At 40.5% G+C, this 17993-nt stretch overlaps 1 protein-coding gene across 5 annotated transcripts in view; it reads right to left on the reverse strand.

Moving 5' to 3' along the window:
- Positions 1-15797: 15797 nt before the first annotated feature.
- Positions 15798-17993, reverse strand: part of ABCD3 (ATP binding cassette subfamily D member 3) — a 76262-nt gene continuing 74066 nt past the window's right edge. For all 5 annotated transcript variants that reach the window (XM_077823930.1, XM_077823928.1, XM_077823929.1 and 2 more), the window contains 2 exons: positions 17714-17770; positions 15798-16144 (listed from right to left, as the gene is read on the reverse strand). In XM_077823930.1, the coding sequence (XP_077680056.1) occupies positions 16067-16144; positions 17714-17770 (135 nt within the window). In that variant the 3' untranslated portion in view covers positions 15798-16066. The remainder of the gene's footprint in view (positions 16145-17713; positions 17771-17993) is intronic.

The raw sequence follows: 17993 nt of genomic DNA on the forward strand, positions 1-17993 counted from the left end.
AAACAATTTTAACAAAACCAAACCTGATTTTAAAAAACTTTAATGTTTAACTAAATTCAAAAATTCATATGCTTGTTTTGCTAAAATATTATGTTTGCTGTTGAAGAAAAAAAATCCAGAATACATAATGTTGTTTTAGTTAAATAAAAGAATTTAAATGTCTGTCTGGTGATGTTCTCCTCCTAATACAGCATGGCAAGAAAATCCTCCAAATATTAATGATTAATGTGTTGCATTTGAGATAGTTCACCTCCCAATGACTTCATAAATATCTGCTTCAATTACCTGTGGTAAATGAAATAACCAAATAATCATTCATTTTCTTATATAGCTGTAAAACGAATTGAAAAGTTTTCAAAATAAATCACTTTAAAAATGTATAGTGTGTACCTTCTAAAAATGAAACCTACATCTATCTCTGAGTTGTGAAGAATATATATTAAGGTTATAACAACCAACAAGAATGCACTTTTATGTAGAAATCCATGATTAAATCGAGTCTTCCTGACTAGTGATTTAAATTATGATTTAAATTTGATTTAAATCAAATCCACCCTGTTTATAAGCAAACTACTGACTGCCGGAGTCTATAATAATTTATTACACTTGATTAAACACTTAAGACATCTGTTAATCATTTATTAATCCTGTATAAGACATTTATAGATAAAAAGAAAAGGAGTACTTGTTGCACCTTAGAGACTAACCAATTTATTTGAGCATAAGCTTTCATGAGCTACAGCTCACTTCATCTGATGCATAAAAGTGGAAAATGCAGTGGGGATGTTTTTATACACACAGACCATGAAAAAATGCGTGTTTATCACTTCAAAAGGTTTTCTCCCAACACCCCACTCTCCTGCTGGTAATAGCTTATCTAAAGTGATCACTCTCCTTACAATGTGTATGATAATCAAGGTGGGCCATTTCCAGCACAAATCCAGGGTTTAACAAGAACGTCTGAGGAACCCAGAAGTCACCTACTACAGGCCAGGCCCAACAAAGAAAATAACAGAATGCCACTAGCCATCACCTTCAGCCCCCAACTAAAACCTCTCCAACGCATCATCAAGGATCTACAACCTATCCTGAAGGATGACCCATCACTCTCACAAATCTTGGGAGACAGGCCAGTCCTTGCCTACAGACAGCCCCCCAACCTGAAGCAAATACTCACCAGCAACTACATACCACACAACAGAACCACTAACCCAGGAACCTATCCTTGCAACAAAGCCTGCTGCCTACTGTGCCCACATATCTATTCAGGGGACACCATCACAAGGCCTAATAACATCAGCCACACTATCAGAGACTTGTTCACCTGCACATCTACCAATGTGATATATCCCATCATGTGCCAGCAATGCCCCTCTGCCGTGTACATTGGTCAAACTGGACAGTCTCTACATAAAAGAATAAATGGACACAAATCAGATGTCAAGAATTATAACATTCATAAACCAGTCAGAGAACACTTCAATCTCTCTGGTCACGCGATTACAGACATGAAAGTTGCGATATTACAACAGAAAAACTTCAAAACCAGAGTCCAGCGAGAGACTGCTGAATTGGAATTCATTTGCAAATTGGATATAATTAACTTAGACTTGAATAGAGACTGGGAGTGGCTAAGTCATTATGCAAGGTAACCTATTTCCCCTTGTTTTCTCCTACCCTCTTCCCCCGCCCCTCCCCCCCTTCCGCAGACATTCTTGTTAAACCCTGGATTTGTGCTGGAAATGGCCCACCTTGATTATCATACACATTGTAAGGAGAGTGATCACTTTAGATAAGTTATTACCAGCAGGAGAGTGGGGTGGGGGGAGAAAACCTTTTGAAGTGATAAACACGCATTTTTTCATGGTCTGTGTATATAAAAACATCCCCACTGCATTTTCCACTTTTATGCATCAGATGAAGTGAGCTGTAGCTCACGAAAGCTTATGCTCAAATAAATTGGTTAGTCTCTAAGGTGCCACAAGAACTCCTTTTCTTTTTGTGAATACAGATTACACGACTGCTACTCTGAAACCTGCATTTATAGTTGTTCATTAAATATAAAAGTGTGGTCAACTAATTCTTAGAAGATGCACCAATCACCATGGTATTTCGGCACAAACCACTACCTTAGTTTTGTGATCCACGCAAACATAATCATATTCATCTGCATAAGAAGTTTGTATCAGATATGGAAACTATATCAAATGAAATTAGCAATCAAAATAGAGTCAAGGGTGTGCAATAATGCTTATTTATCTCCTTCTCAGTACAGATGTCTGCATCATGTTAAACATTTGAGAAGACATTTCTAGCTTTTGACCAAATTGTAAAACTCCTATCTATTAAAGACCCTGGGCAATCCCTTTGGAAAATTTCTAGTTGGGTAATTATATGGGCCCAAATCCTAGCCACCTGTACAATTCCTGAGCAAACAGACCTTGTAAAGTGCAACGCTGTTGGTCAGGAGAGGTAGAATGCGGTCCTCAGGACATGAAACACCACATGTTGTAACCCTAGCTGTGGCTGCCACATCCCTCCTTCTCTTGCAGAGATTTTACATCAGTGGATCATCGTACTGTAGCTAGTCTCTCTGTGGCCCATTTTCCCACTCCCAAGACTCTGCTCGGCCTTGGTGTGAAGAGTTGATGACCCACAGCACTTCTGTTTTATGTGCGGCAGATATGCACTCCCTGTCCCCCCATTTTTTCTCCATAGCCTTCCACTCTATACAGTGAAAACAGAGAGGTTCTTCTACATTGTAAGTCTTCTATGCCTGCAGGGCAGGGCAGGACTTATTCTATTTTACATTCCCATTTAAGTTCAACTGGAGAAGATCTCATTTCTCTAAAAAATTGCTGAGTAGTGTTATTGGTGCAGTGTGACTGCTGAATTCCACTCCAGAGGTGGGTGTATTTCAGAATATAAAGTATATGGGGATTGTTCTCAATGACAAGCACTATATTAGTTATCTTCTGAGAATTTCACAAACTTTTAGGGTTTCTCTTTCAGCAGGTGGAGAAATATAGCCCCAGCAAAAAAAGTTTCAGAGGTCGTAGCCTGAAACCATAGCAAGTTCCCAAGTCTGGTCTTTGAAAGATATTTTCCATGGAAATGACCTTTCCTTCCCCAAGGGGAATGCCTGAGTGCCCCCATGTCTTACATTTCGTCAAAATACCAACTGCATGAGCATCCTCATACTGCACTATTTCTCACTGAAATACTGGCACCAAGTCCTCTCTTTATAAGGAGGCTGTACCCACAGAAACGTCAGCAGATGTTTGGAAACATGATTTCAGTTGAAAGTTGAAGTAAAAAATTCAAGTCTCCTTTGAATCATGACCCCTTGTGTCTGTGGCTTTTATGGGTGTTTTATCTGGCTTTACTCCTACTTCAAGCCAGAGGATGTTGCAACATTTCAAAGATGGCTGGGACAGCTTATCCAATAATTTATTGAACTAACAGGAAGAAATAAAATGTAATGTAAACATAATATTGTTTCTAGCCTATCTTAATTCTGTCTCAGTATCTGCAACTGGTTCCTGTGTGTGTGCAGAAGAGAGAATATGAGAGAGTCAACAGGAATTGTAGGACACTACAAGGTGTGTCAGAATTTTAAACTTCTAGCTAAAGTTTAATGTGATGGAGTTGACTTTGGAAGAGGATGGGTGGGAATCTGTCCCTTTGTACAATCAGTAGAAAAAGAAACAAGTGGCAGATGGCCATTTATTCATTTAAAATAATCTAATAAATAAGGAAAGGCTGTACAACAGTAGATTAAGTTGAACTATTCATTGAAAGATACCTTTAAAATTGTTAATTAAATTCTCACTAGCAACAACATGTGGAGTAATAGCCAACTACATTCATATATTTTCCAGCATGCTGTCACTTTATCTTACAGAGCAGGAGTTCATGTGTCTTCAAAACCAGGTGTGATCCCATGAACAGGAGGGATCATATGACCCACCACAGAGGCTCCTGGGTGATTAGAGACTCATTTCAATGACAGCTCTCCATGAAGAGACCTTGAGGGAACCACCCTGAATGAACCAGATTTGAAAAACTGATCACAGAGATTTTAAATCTCTCAATGAAATACATTGCAAATTTCTTTGTTATAGGGGGGAAGATTATTGGAAGTTACTCAGCTCCCAAACAAATGCATTTCCCTCTCAGTGAGCAAGATTTGGCATGTCTCATGAAGAAATGTTATTGGAAAAATAAAACAATCTATTTTAAAAAAAAATTGAAAATATAACCTCAAGCATACTGATGGTGAAGAGCCTCAAGAAATTGGTTTGTTTTTACTATAACCCAGGCTTTTATTTCACATAGCTGTCTATCTACCCATCCTGGTATTTCTAGTGCATCCACCGCCATATTTGGGCACCAGATAACACAGTTGTATGAGAAACTTATTTTGATATTTCAGAAGAAATGGGGATGCATCAGAGAAATACAAGTAGTTTCAGACAATGGAAACAATTAGCACAAGTGGGAAGAAACTGGAAAGCTACTGAGAAGCAACAGTGAGATTGTCAAGAAAGATGTACATTACACTGGACTGTGAAAGACATTGTCTAAATTACTAACAGAAGATGATACACACTATTAGAATTAAAGATCTACATTTATCCAGTCTTTTGCTTCTCTTTTCTTCACACAGGTCTTCAATTCACTGGACACACAAAAACTGCCACTGAAGCTGGGTGCGCAAGGAATATGGGATCTGGCATAAAAAATTTATGTATTGTCATCTGTTAGTTTCACCCTAATAAGGAGCATCTCAAATTTTTGGCACTGCACCTTTTCAGTTCTTCTTCTGTGGACAAAGATTAGGAAAGATTTAGGCACTGATCCTTTGTACAGGTTTAGGTGTAATTCCTTTATTAAATAAATTACTGAAAATACTATATTTATGATGGAAAAAGGCATTCTGAGAAGGTAGTTTTACAGCTAGGTTTGGAAAACAAATGGCAATCATTCAGCAAAAGAATGAATAGTAAGTGACACAAAATGTGCAGACCCAAGCCAACAATAGGTAAAGATATTTTGGTTATGGCGCCATCTACAGCTCATGAATAATATTACACAACTGAAGAAAATACTTAGTATTAAGGCTAGTTTTTTGTCAGGAATATTTTTAGTAAAAGTCAGGGACAGGGCACGGGCAATAACCTGTGACCTGTCCCTGACTTTCACTAAAAATATCCCTGACAAAAGGGGTAGGTGGGTTCAGCACCCACTGCTGCTGGGGCTCCCGGGTCCCCCACCCCTGCGGTGCATGGGAGCTCCACGGTCCCCCTGCCTTCAGGGCTGGGCTATTGAGGGGTCCCTCGCCCCTGGGGCATGCCCTGACCCTGGCGCACTTCTCTACTCTAACTTTTTTTTTTTTTTTTTTTTTTTTTTACACTACAGGTACTAACTATCTATGAACTAAATGACAGTCCAAACAGGGAAAGCTACAGCAGAAAGCTGGAGCACAGCAGTTCCGAAGCACCTTCACTGGCAACAAGAAGGAACTGAGGGTGGGGGGAGCACACAGCACCCCTTATACCACGCCATGGTGGCGTCACTCCAGGGGTCACTAGGGGCACTCCCCTACGGGTACTGCTAGGGGAAAAACTTCCGGCACCAGTGCACGTGGCGAGCACACACACCTATTGTGACATGCACATGAGCAAATCACTCGAAGAACTTTTGGTACAAAGAGAAAATATCGAATGAGATCAAATAAGAAGTCAAACGTAAGATATGGTAATAGAAGAGTAAGACACCAGACGTTACTAGAGTAGTAAAATGTCAGTAGTAGGCAGTGAATGTGCTGGAACAGAGGAAGATACAAGTAGGGGCTGAAACAATAACTCATCCATTCTTAGAAATTAGAGGGAAGGAAAAATTAAAATGAGGAATAGAAATTAATAGTGGAGTTTGGAAAATTCCCCATCTAATTTTACCATAATTCTTTTTGTATTCCGAACATATACTAAGAGTATCTGCCAACATCTTCCAGCAAAATAACAAATAATTTCCATAAACATGCAGAAATTTGTAGAAATGAAATGAGACTTTGTCTTGACGGGGGATTTGCCCCAATTACAGCCTTTAAAGAAACTGTTCCAGCACAACACCTAGCATCGATGGGCAAAGTTGCTCTTTGCACCAGTGGAGTTTACCCTCAGGCTTTCAAAGCCGGGATAAACCCAGTGGATCCAATTAATGCCTTTGGCTGCCTACATTGAGGATTGCACTGGTAAAGCTACACCAGTGGTTAGAATCGGGCAAAAGCCCAGTTTAGATAAGGTCTTAGAGAGACATTGCGTGGGCTCCCAGCCCAGTGACAGGGGAGCTGTTGTGTGCTCTCCCTACTGGGATCCCCCCACACACATCAAGGGAGAGGAGCTAGAAACCTCCAGTCACCTGACTCCAGACACTACCCCCATCAATTGCTGTGTCCACCCCCACACAAAGGCCCCACCCCAAGCTATCTGCTGCTCCCCTCAAATTAATCTGCCATTTCCACCCCCCCACACACAAAAGAGGCCTCCTCAATTGATCTGCTTTTTCCCCTACAGACTCCCGCAACTGAATTAATCTGCTTCCCCCCCCCATCCCACACACACAGAGACTCCCTCATTAGTTAATTGGCTGCCCCCTCACACACTCCAGCAACTAGGCCTGGCAAACACACCTCTTCACATGCTGTTGCTCCACACTGTGCTAGGCCTCTGCTCCCCTCCTGGTACTGGCTGAGGAGGGATGGAGGTGGTAGCTGGGAGTCACTCACCCGAGGCTCAGGGAGAGAGTTTCTTCTCCCCCACGCTGCCACAAACCAGCACAGGGGGCCGAGCAGTCCCCCTAGCACAGAGGTGGGCAAACTACGACCCACGGGCCACATCCAGTCTGTGGGACTGTCCTGCCCCGCCCCTGAGCTCCTGGCCAGGGAGGGTTGACCCCGGCCTCTCCCCCGCTGTTCCCCCTCCCATGCAGCCATGCTGCCATGCGGGCAGAGAGCTCCTGATGCTCTGAGCAGCATGGTAAGGGGGCAGTGTGGGGGGGGATTTGGGTAGGGGGTCCCGGGGAGCAGTCAGGGGACAGGGAGTGGTTGGATGGGGTGGAGGTTCTGGGGCGGTCAGGGGTCAGGGAACCAGGGGGGTGGATAGGGCGTGGGAGTCCCAGGGGGCCTGTCAGGGGTTGGGGTGTGTGGATAGGTCAGGGCAGTCAGGGGACAGGGAGCAGGGGGGGGTTGGATAGGGGGTGGGATCCCGGGGGGGGGCATTTGGGGCAGGGGTTTCCCAGGAAGGGGCAGTCAGGGGACAAGGAGCAGGGGGGGTTGGATGGGTCAGAGGTTCTGAGGGGGACAGTCAGGGGGTGGGACGTGGGAGAGGGAAAATTGGGGGTGGGAGCCAGGTTGTTTGGGGGGCACAGCCTTCCCTACCCAGCCCTCCATACAGTTTCGCACCCCAATGTGGCACTTGGGCCATAAAGTTTGCCCACCCCTGCCCTAGCCGGAGCCAGGAGCACTCCTGCTCCCTTCACAGGAGGGAACTGCCCCCCCAGCCCATGAAACACTCTGCCTTTCCCCGGGTGGTGGGGAATGTTAGCCAATCAGAGGCGTTTACTGTGTAAACTGACACATTTCCTTTCCTTCTAGAGCTATAGAAAGGTCTGGAAACTCAGTGTCTATGGGACAAAGTCACAGCTGGCAGTGGTGAACTCGCAAAGGGAGGGAAACCTGTTTTAGTGACCACACAAGGGACCTGCAGAAATAGCTGCCTATTACTGTGTAGTCTTAATGAAAGACTGAATAAAATTATACTGGACGGCTTTGAGATGTTTTAAATTGGTCATTTATAAGGCTGGGATTTAGTCACGGAGGTCACAGAATCCATGACTTCCAAAGAGCTCAGTGACTCAGCCAGCACGGGGAGCTGCAGGGTCCCCCTCTGCTTGCAGAGGCAGGGAACTGTGTAGTACCCCCACTGTGCAAGGCAGCAGGACCACCCCCCACTCCACAGCTCCCCATCACCACGGGAGACAGAGGAGACCCTCAGAGCTCCCTCCAGGCAGCATGGGGACCCCCACAACTCCCTACCACCACAGGGGGGACACCCGCAACTCCTGGAGGCTACGCTGTTGGCAGCAGGAGGAACCCTCACAGCTCAGAGCCACAGCTGGTGGCAGGAGGAAGTCCCACAGCTCAGAGCTGACAGCACAGGGGGACCCTGGAGCTCCAAGCCCCCATGGGTGGTAGGGGGCCCTGGAGTTCCCAGCCCTCACAGCTGCCCAGGGTCCGATATTTTGTCTTGGATATTTTTAGTAAAAGTCAGGGGCAGGTCACCGGCTTCCATTTTTCATTATTGCCTGTGACCTGTCCCTGACTTTTACTAAAAATATCCAAGACAAAATCTTAGCCTGTCATTTAATAGTGACCTTGAGGGAAAAAAAAAAAGTCCCCTCCCCTTGTGTCCCCCCCCCCTTTTTTTGTTTCTTTTTGGTTTCTTTATTATGTTTAAAGGCCTGAAAAAGTTGACTGGGTTTTTATCTTTTATTTAAAAACAAAGCCATATTTTTTTTTCTGCTTGTTTTTCATGCTAGAAATTGAGGTCTATCCTCCCCACCCCAAGACGGTCTGATAGGATTATGACATCACAAACACTATGGCAGTCAAGCCTGATTACTAGAGAGAGGAAGTGATGTTTAGACAGACAACTTAAAACTCTGATTTATTGACGATTTTGATAGCACATTCTTAGGACACACTCCTAATTATGTCACTGGAAAAACTTCCATTAACTTCAATGGGAGCAGTAGCAAAGCCTTATACCTTCAGTAGGTACAGAACCAGGGCTTTCAGAAAAGACTACCCAAAACCTTTTGCTCTTGTTAGAATGATAACTTCTGAAGAGTTTATAAGATAAAAGCAGCAGCAGCTGGTATGATAGGCCATTGTTTTATAATCTGTGGATCCCTGCTTCATTTCTGTATGCTGCACTGGGAACACTAAAGATGCAGCTTGTTCAGGCCAGAGGCATAAGGGAAGAAAGTGAGTCTCACTTGCTCTTCTTACCTGGGGTGGCTCTGGGGAAGCAGCCTCCAGCTCTCAGGCAGAAGCCATTCAAAGGTGGTGCAATTTAAAAGGAGGGCCAGCACACCATCTATACACCACCAGAGGCCTCAAAGCATGATTCAAGTGGTGTATAGCTCTTATTCACCCCCTGCAGAGAGTCAGCATTTCAACCAGGAATCACTGAATTTATCTGTCCCCTCCCCCCCATCCTCAGAGTTTGAGGCTATTATTCCCTCTTTCTGGACATAAACACTGTGTAGAAATGAAAATTCCCTATGGTTTTGACTGGAAACAGTCTTCTAAAGAGTTACTAATTGCCATTTCGTGGAAAGGACTATCAAGTGGTGGCTTTTACTTCTGCCCAAAAGTCCCTCCTGAATGGAGTTACAGAAACAGGAAGACACGAGTGTGATACCATTATTCCTTCTCTCACCACCCTACTTCATCCTATTATGTAGCGCTGAACTTATATTTAATAGTGTAATACTACGTTGCCATTCTCCTCATACTACAAACTATCTTCAAGTGGTACCTATGGGAATTTGACACTTATCTTTAAAAACCTATATATAGAATACTTTTCTTACTGTAAGGAGGGGAACGTAATATCTGAGCACCTGGCAGTAATGCATTAAGCAACAAGAGTAACAACTGTTACATTCAGTTCATGCTCTCCTCTCCCTGAGGAAGAATTGTGTAAGGAGTGGTTTGTTTGGGGGGGGGGGTTCTTGGGGGGGGAAAGAGCAGGAAGGAGGGAGGATTCCTTTGGCACACAAGGGCAGAAAATGGTGAAGGTTTCCTCAGTTCCTATTGGAGTTCATTCCACAGTTTCAGAATAGTTGTTGAGTTAGCACTGACTCTTGCACAGACAAGCTTTAAACGTTGTGGTAGAAAGTTCCACTGTGCCTGAGGAGCAGAGTTGTGGACCATGCTCTTAATCCTGGAGCTTTAGGTGATCTTTTAGATATGCTCATCCCAGGCTGCTGGAGTATCTTGAAGATAAAGTTGAGACCTTAAACTTGATTCTTGAAAATGAACTTGATGTTGTGAAACTAGGTCTCGTGCCATGAGGTCAACTGGAGGAAGACTGTAAGGGGAAATTACTTCATGTGTTAAATAAATCAGACAATTTTACAAAAGCAAAAAATTTTAAGTTATTTAGCATCAGAATCCATATTGAGCTGCACAAAATCTATTACTCACATAAAAAGATGAAAGCTACCACCATGGCCGCATCTATACTGGTGAAATTCCCAGCAGGAATCAATGTGAATTTCCTTTGCATAGACATAGCCTGTTAACTTTGTCTTACTGAGGGAATGGATTTGCTCACAAGATTAGTAAAGAGAAATTACATCTCCCACTTATAAGTTATTCGTTCAAATTTGACCCAGGAAATAATTTTTGCTATCTGATAGTTGGCTAAAGGCACGTATGAAGTGAGCTGGTTGTTTTAGGCTGTGTCTACACTAGGAAATTGATCCAGTGCTGACAACGTTTTTCAGCAACTGGTCCTCCGACCTTCAATCCGCTGCTGTTGAAAATGGTTCTACTGCTAGCATAAAATGGATTTGTCCCTTCTACCACTGCCATAAGACAAAACATGCTTTGAGCTATATTCAACAAAGTCTCAACTATACTTTATGTAATAGTGATGACTATCATCTTGCACCATCTACATTACAAGTTAAACTACTGTCAACACCAGCTGGAATCCCTGGTAAAAATATGATGAGAGGTGCCAAAGAATGGACACAATGCCCAATTCCTAGGAGTGATCACTTCAGACCACAACTGAGGCACAGTGGAAAGTAATTTGGAAAAGCTTGCACTGCTGCTGCCTGTTCATGCTTTTTCAACAAAAAAGCTCAATTTCTAGTGGTGCCTTTGTGGCACATTTCACAAATATTAGCGTTTACTTTAAAAAAAATCAAATCCTATTATCCAGGCATTGCAATTCATATGGTCCTCTGCTACGGGGACTCAGCACTGGGTGACTGCCTATCTTGGGTAGCTCTTTACAAATAGATCACGTTTTACACTGAAGCTATGTAATGGTCCATGACTAAAGCTTCTAGGTGCTACTGCAACAAAAATAATGAAAAACAAATCACCTCTTACTGTCTTAGGTTCTGATCCTGCAGTGAGATGCATGCACATGGACTTCTGTGCCTATGCAAAGCTTCATTGATTTCAAGAGGACAATGCAGGGGTGTAAGAGTCCAACCATATAGATCAGTTTTCAGGTCCTGAATGTTAGCTCTGGTTAACTGGTGATCTCTAAGGGTTGTCTCTGGGAATCAAGATTTCAACTGCTTTGCACTAAAGTTCCGTAACATCTTGTCAAATACGAACTCAATCCTGCAATTTGGAATAAAACTTACAACCTCACTTCTCTCTGATATGTGCAGCAGGATCCAATTCCAGCGTTTCCCCCAGTACTGTATGTTTTCACTAAGACCATCAACACAACACCATTATAGGGGAGTCTGACAACAATGCCATTAAACTATTAGTCTTTTATGTGAGCAGTGTGTCTCACATACTGGTTTTAATTAGATTTTGTGTCTGGCAGTGACTTGATTTACTCAACAACTGAAATTTATAAACAAGTACTGTAGTAAAAGCTTCACATATTACGACCTTGATACCCACGCAGAGTCAGTTAAAAACAAACAAAAACAAATCGAGGCCCTAATCTTGTATTCCCCGCACCCCAATCTACATACTTATCCCACATTGGTGAAATGGTATTCTCAGTTAAGGAATTTTTTAACAGAGGGCTATATCCTTTGAGAAGGCTAGACAACACATTTTTTATAATCTTATGATTATACTCAAGATCTAGATCCCAATCAAGAGAATGAGGAATACGTATATCGGATTAAAATGAATGAAAAGTAAACTACATCACAAGATGCTTTAGAATTAATTCATGGAGCAAAGCTTGGTTCATCCTTCATACAACTATACTCTAAATGTTCAGATACTGGAGAATTTTACCCTGGGAAGGAAGACTGAGGAAGCAAGAGGATAGGGTAGCCAAACAGGACTGTAAAAATTATTTTCTCTACAGCTTAAGTAATAGAGCTAAACTATAGAGCTTTGGTCTGCACAGCTCAGTTCAGTTTAAGTGGAGTTTACTACTCATACTCCTTAGCTATTTTTCCAAATGTAAACATTTTCTTTTCTGGATATATAGTCAAAGGCTCAAACACTCAGTCTCTGATTTTTTTAAATTAGGTCTTTCCCCTTTTTTCAGATACAGCCTGGCAAAAATGAAAAGGAGTTTATCCTTTTCATGCCAGAATTATTTGCTGTGACACCCATACCTATGTTGTATGAAGTGTTGTTCTGGTCCCAGATATTAGAAAGACAAGGTGGGTGAGGTAATATCTTTTATTGGACCAACTTCTGTCAGTGAGGCAAGTTTTGAGCTTAGGCAGACCTGCATAAGAGCTCTGGGTAAGCTTGAATGTTGGTGAGAGAGACAAGCAAACGTTGGTCCAATAAAAGATATTACCTCACCCAGACCTATAGCATTTAGCTCTTCTTTCCATTAACTTACACTGATTACCATTTGACTGACTGACTGTATGAAATTCTTACTCTGATGTAATAGAATTTTATAAAGTTGACCCCAAAGAATTCAAAAATCTCATTAATTGGTTCTAGGTTTGTCAAACATCTACCTTTCCTATATTGTTACACAAGACTATTGCTAATTACACCATCAACAAATATAAAAAGCCTAATGCAATTTTCTCTTCAGATTTATTAATCCAGAGGCACTTAAATGTCTTACATTTATATAGTGTCTTTCTTCTCAGAGAGCTTTACAAACTACAATACGTACACATACAGGAATATCTCCCAACACCATGGAAATGCAACCATCTCTGCCTACCACTAGTGCTATTTTGAAATGTCACCAGCTTGAGACTCCATAGTTGAGGATATGGAGATGCTTTCATCAATACTTTCATTCTCACTATGATTATAATTCATTATTTTCAAACTTCCAGCTTGAGCAATTAAAAAAAAAGACTACAACCAATATATACCACAGCTCCATTTTATAAGTGAACTAAGATTCAATCATTTTCACTGGATTAAAAATTTCTTCATTGACAATAAAAGTTTTTATTTTAAGGTACTGTTATGTAATCCTTTAAACAATGGTGGTCTAGAAGATCTTTCCAAATTGTTTTTACTATGTGTTCCTAGTTGCTCACCAGGTTATTCTTTAATATATCCATAATATAAATTATAGCTTTTAGGAATTAAATGAGGAGATGACCCTTGATTCTCAAACTGACTTCAGTACACTACAGGAGCCGGCCCATTTCTCCTTGTTTATGAAGCTGGATCTGTTTTAGTTTTTAAGGCAAAATTGAAAAAGTTTATGCTCAGTGCTGTTTCTAATCAATTTTGAATTGTAAAGCACCCTTGGACTTGCTGCAGAAGAGAATATATAAATGCACTTAGAGTGGTTTCTGCTTGTTAGTGTCAAAAATACAATAATACATTAAAAAAATCCCAAATCCACTACTTTACATTACTGAAAACTTCTCTCCAGTCAAAAGAATAAAAACAGGTATTTCAATTTAGAGAAATATTCTTTGCTGTGTCTCTTTAAAAAGCTACTAAAACATTTCTTTTTTTAAAAAAAAGTTGCAATTGGGTGACAACTTTCACAAAACAGCCATTATGGTAAACGCTGAAAATATAGGGCTATCATGAAAACACTATAATCTCACCTATAGCAGCACCACTTGCTTCACTATAAATTAGTCTGATATCAGTGTTTAAGAATTTGAATTAAAAACTGGTAAAAAAAAAAAAAGCTAACTTTGCCATCTTGTGGAATGAAAGAGTTTATTTCAGTGTCAGGTGATCCATGGATGCAGTTAAGCTTCAAACACATGCCTTTTGGAGTTTTATTGATGCTATTTAACTTGTTGAATTTATTGCCTATGTCAGTGGATACCGTACTAAGACATGAGGTCACTGGCATTTCTTCTGCTATGTAAAAGTATTTTAATATTGTGAGTGGTATGGGCAAGAAGTGTAATAACCTCAAGTTTTCAGGTTTCAAGATAAAAGGGGGAAATAATAAGTAATCTTAATACGAAAGATGATATTCAGTATTCAAAGAGCTGAATAGTCACTAAGAGGAAGATATACACCCAAGTGTATATTGATTATATAAAAAGAAAAAAAGAAAACCTTGATAAAAGATGTACAGAGATCACATTTATTGTGTATTTAGTGCATGTCTTCATGTAGTGCATTCCTATGTTACATCATGTGTGCAACACTACAGAGCCACCAGAACATCAGTGTATGGCAGGGATTTTTAAATGTTTTCACAGTGTGGACTATAACTGTACATAGGCCTATGGACCACCAGCCTCCTATTCCTGATCACACAAACCATCTCTTTTTGCATTTGTGATCACTTAAAATCATGTGGCAACTACAGTAATTGTTTACATAGAAAAGTAATATTAAAGTATTTACTGTATTTTTAGCTGTCTTTTAATAAAATTTGGCAGTTGGAATGAAAGAACCAGCACTCCATGGACTAGTGGTCCATGGACCACTGTCATACGATTTACTAATTTACATACAAATTGCCTAAAAACCCCTCAGGAAATGGAGTCAAATTTTGATGAATTTTGAGATGTGGGACCCCAGACATCACATAAAAAGGTGGAAAGCAAAACAGAGGCTACCATCATCACTCCCTCTTAAAACCCAAACCTATACAGCAGCTGGACAGGGTACATCCTATTTTAACAAGCGGGACAAAGAAGGACTCTGAGGGAAGACCACCATCACCACATTTCCCAGGAATGGGAGCAAAGAGGACAACTGAAAGTCTGCTACTGAGACAATTGAAAGTCTGCTACTGCTTTCATGGAGGGATGGTAAGTGCTTTAGAAGGATACATTTTGGGCCCAATTCTTGGTCCCATTAATGTCAGTGGCAAAACTCCTAAGACTTCAATAGGCAGATTGGTCTTTTAATCATTCTCCCTCCTCCACCATTGCTGTGGGAACTAAAATCATACTCCTCAACTTCCCAGAGCTGTCATGTGTGTCTACACAACCCCAAATGAAAAATAGTCAAGGACCGTGACCCCTGAAATACAGAATACCATTTTCACTACTATTTTTTTTTTTCCGTCAGTTCCCTTCCATCTCAATTTCTTCTCAACTCTCCCCATTTGCTTCCACTGCCTTTTCTGCGGGAGGAGGCGAACACAGTGCAGCACTGCTTTTGTCGAATGGGGGAAGAATGGGAGACAGTGAGAAACACAGGAGAGCTGTGGACAAACAGGCTGAAAAGGCCTAGAGATGCACAGTGGATCAGGCCTAATCTCTTTAATAGCAGAGGGAATTAGGCTCCTGCCCTCTTGGATTCAGTCCACCCTGCACCAGGAACAGTGCACATACAACACCCATCACAAAGCTTGGCCTCTACCCAGGTCTGGCACTGTACAGGATAGCAGGATATAGCTATGAAGGGGAGGACATCCTGCATCATGTGGGATAATTCAAAAGTATGCATAGACTAGACAGTGAAAATCCAGAATTGTTGCCAGAAACAGGAGAGGCAGTAACCCTAATTTTAACAGAGTTCTTCACTGAAGGACAGGAAGGTCCATAAAAGTCAAATCAGCTGACTTCAAATGGTTTACATCCCAAGATGAATCAGGTTATATTGATTTAAGCCCAATTTAATTTAGGCAGGTTTTAAACCACAAGAATAAGGACATTCTTAGTACATATTAATAATTAAACCAACATATACACAATTAGCAATATCCTACATAATAATAAATGCTTAATAGCTTGCTTTGGATTATCCTATACCTAGTTAATTTGTTTAAAAACAAGCCAAGTAGTTTTATCTTGCTATGTACTTTTCCTTTCTACATGTTCTCTGTAATTATCAGTCTCTGTAGTAGTTGCAACTTTATGGATTTTAAGATCCAAATTCAACTGTATCTTCAGTTATCTTCTTGAACTCATAATTTCCTCTACCATCCATGTGCAGGTAAAACTGTGGAATGAAAAATGTACATCATCAACCAAAAGACAAAAAATATTTTTATATTAGCTTTGTTTATCATAATAAATTGTATAAGCAAATAATTGTTAAAGAACAAAAACTAAAACCCTAAATCAACTGGTCAGAGGATGATCTCCTATTGCAATGCTTACCCAATTCAATTGCCTTTGAGGAATAACATTGTATGACTTTTTGGATATGTTCTGTCTCCATCTTCTGCTAGTTGGTCATACTGCTCATCACTGGGATTTGGTTTGTTGTGAGAGATGTCTAATTTGCATGCATAATTATAATTATGTGTACAAATCTGGTATTTGTACACAGTGAGTCACTTACACCAATACCTGAATTGCAGAAATGTGTGCATAAATTAGGTGTGAAATGGTATACATCGGGGTAGTTAATAGGCGGACCATGGGCCAAACCTGGACCACCAAACACTTTTGAATGGACCCCAAAATATTTTTATTTACTTATTATTATTATGGGGTTTTTTTATTATTTTCTCTGGAGTCTATACCTTGACCAAGAAATGTGGACTTAGACAATTGACTTCCCTCATGTACATTTTTGTATACACAAACTAAGCATGTGCTTTTTGAAAATCAGGCCCTTGTTAAAGATTTGGCTGGTGCTGGGGGACGGAAATTAGCAAAGGAGTATCCCCACAGAGCTTCAAATTCTATATATTTTCTAAGAGTAAAATGATTTCTTCAATTATTAATTACAATCCTTATTTTGTCCACTTCAGGACTATAACAGATGAAATTATGATTAAGAATTTAGGGGAGAAAAGGAATACCTTTTCTTGGGGGACAAAAGGAATACATGTATCACAGTTTCACGTGTTTAAAATGTTTAACATTCCTTTACCCAATATCTGCATGAACACTGAATTCCCCAATCCCAATCTGAACAAAATATCCACAGATTTTATGCTTCCCCACCTACACACCCCCTCTAGGGGGTAATCATATCTTATTGTAACTGGAAGGGAAAACGTTTGCTAAAACTATTTTATAGGATTATAAAAGCCATGTGTATTTCAACTGTATCAGATTTATTTTTTATACTTATAGCAGTGTTCTCTTCATTGTACCTCAGCGCACATACACAAAATTTAAATTCCAGCCAATAATTTACTTAGTTATAGAATAAACAAGGATTAGCCCCACAATTAAAAATACATCTTGCATGGCACAAAGGCCCTTTATAAACATGTGCATTGGCACCTTCGCCAGAAAAGTTTTACAGGATTGTTTAGCTACAGGCTCTTTTAATCAGTGTCCATAGACAAAGAAACACTAACTTTGAATATTTATATGGATAACCCTTCAGAACAGAAATGTAGGACTGTAAATTTCTTAGATTTTCATAACAGCTTTTTGTGAATCCTTCAGATACTGCTGCTGGACTATGAAAATATCATCTATGCTACTATTTTTTGAGAGGAGTGTGTCCGTTTGGAAAGCAAGACATTTGAATGCACCTGAACTCAAAGTCCATTTAATACCCACAAAAAGGCTAAATACATAATCAACAAAAATAAAAATGACATACATCGTGGTGTTTCCAGAGGGACTTTCTGTGAGAGACAGTGAAGAGTGTGATGCCAACCTATAGCAAGAAGAGAATACAAACATTAAGTAAAACTTCACCCATAAGACAAACTCAACTAATTTCCTCGATCCCTCACACTTGGTAACATTTTAAAAGATGAAACTAAAAGCTCATACTAATAAATAGAAAAGCTTTAAGGCCTTAAATCATTTATACTATGTGTGTGTAGCCTCAATATTGCACATTTTAGAGGAAAAACAAAAGAGGTTTTAGGTTTGGT

Source organism: Eretmochelys imbricata, chromosome 8 (genome assembly GCF_965152235.1).
Source record: "Eretmochelys imbricata isolate rEreImb1 chromosome 8, rEreImb1.hap1, whole genome shotgun sequence".
In the NCBI taxonomy this organism is placed as follows: Eukaryota; Metazoa; Chordata; order Testudines; family Cheloniidae; genus Eretmochelys; species Eretmochelys imbricata.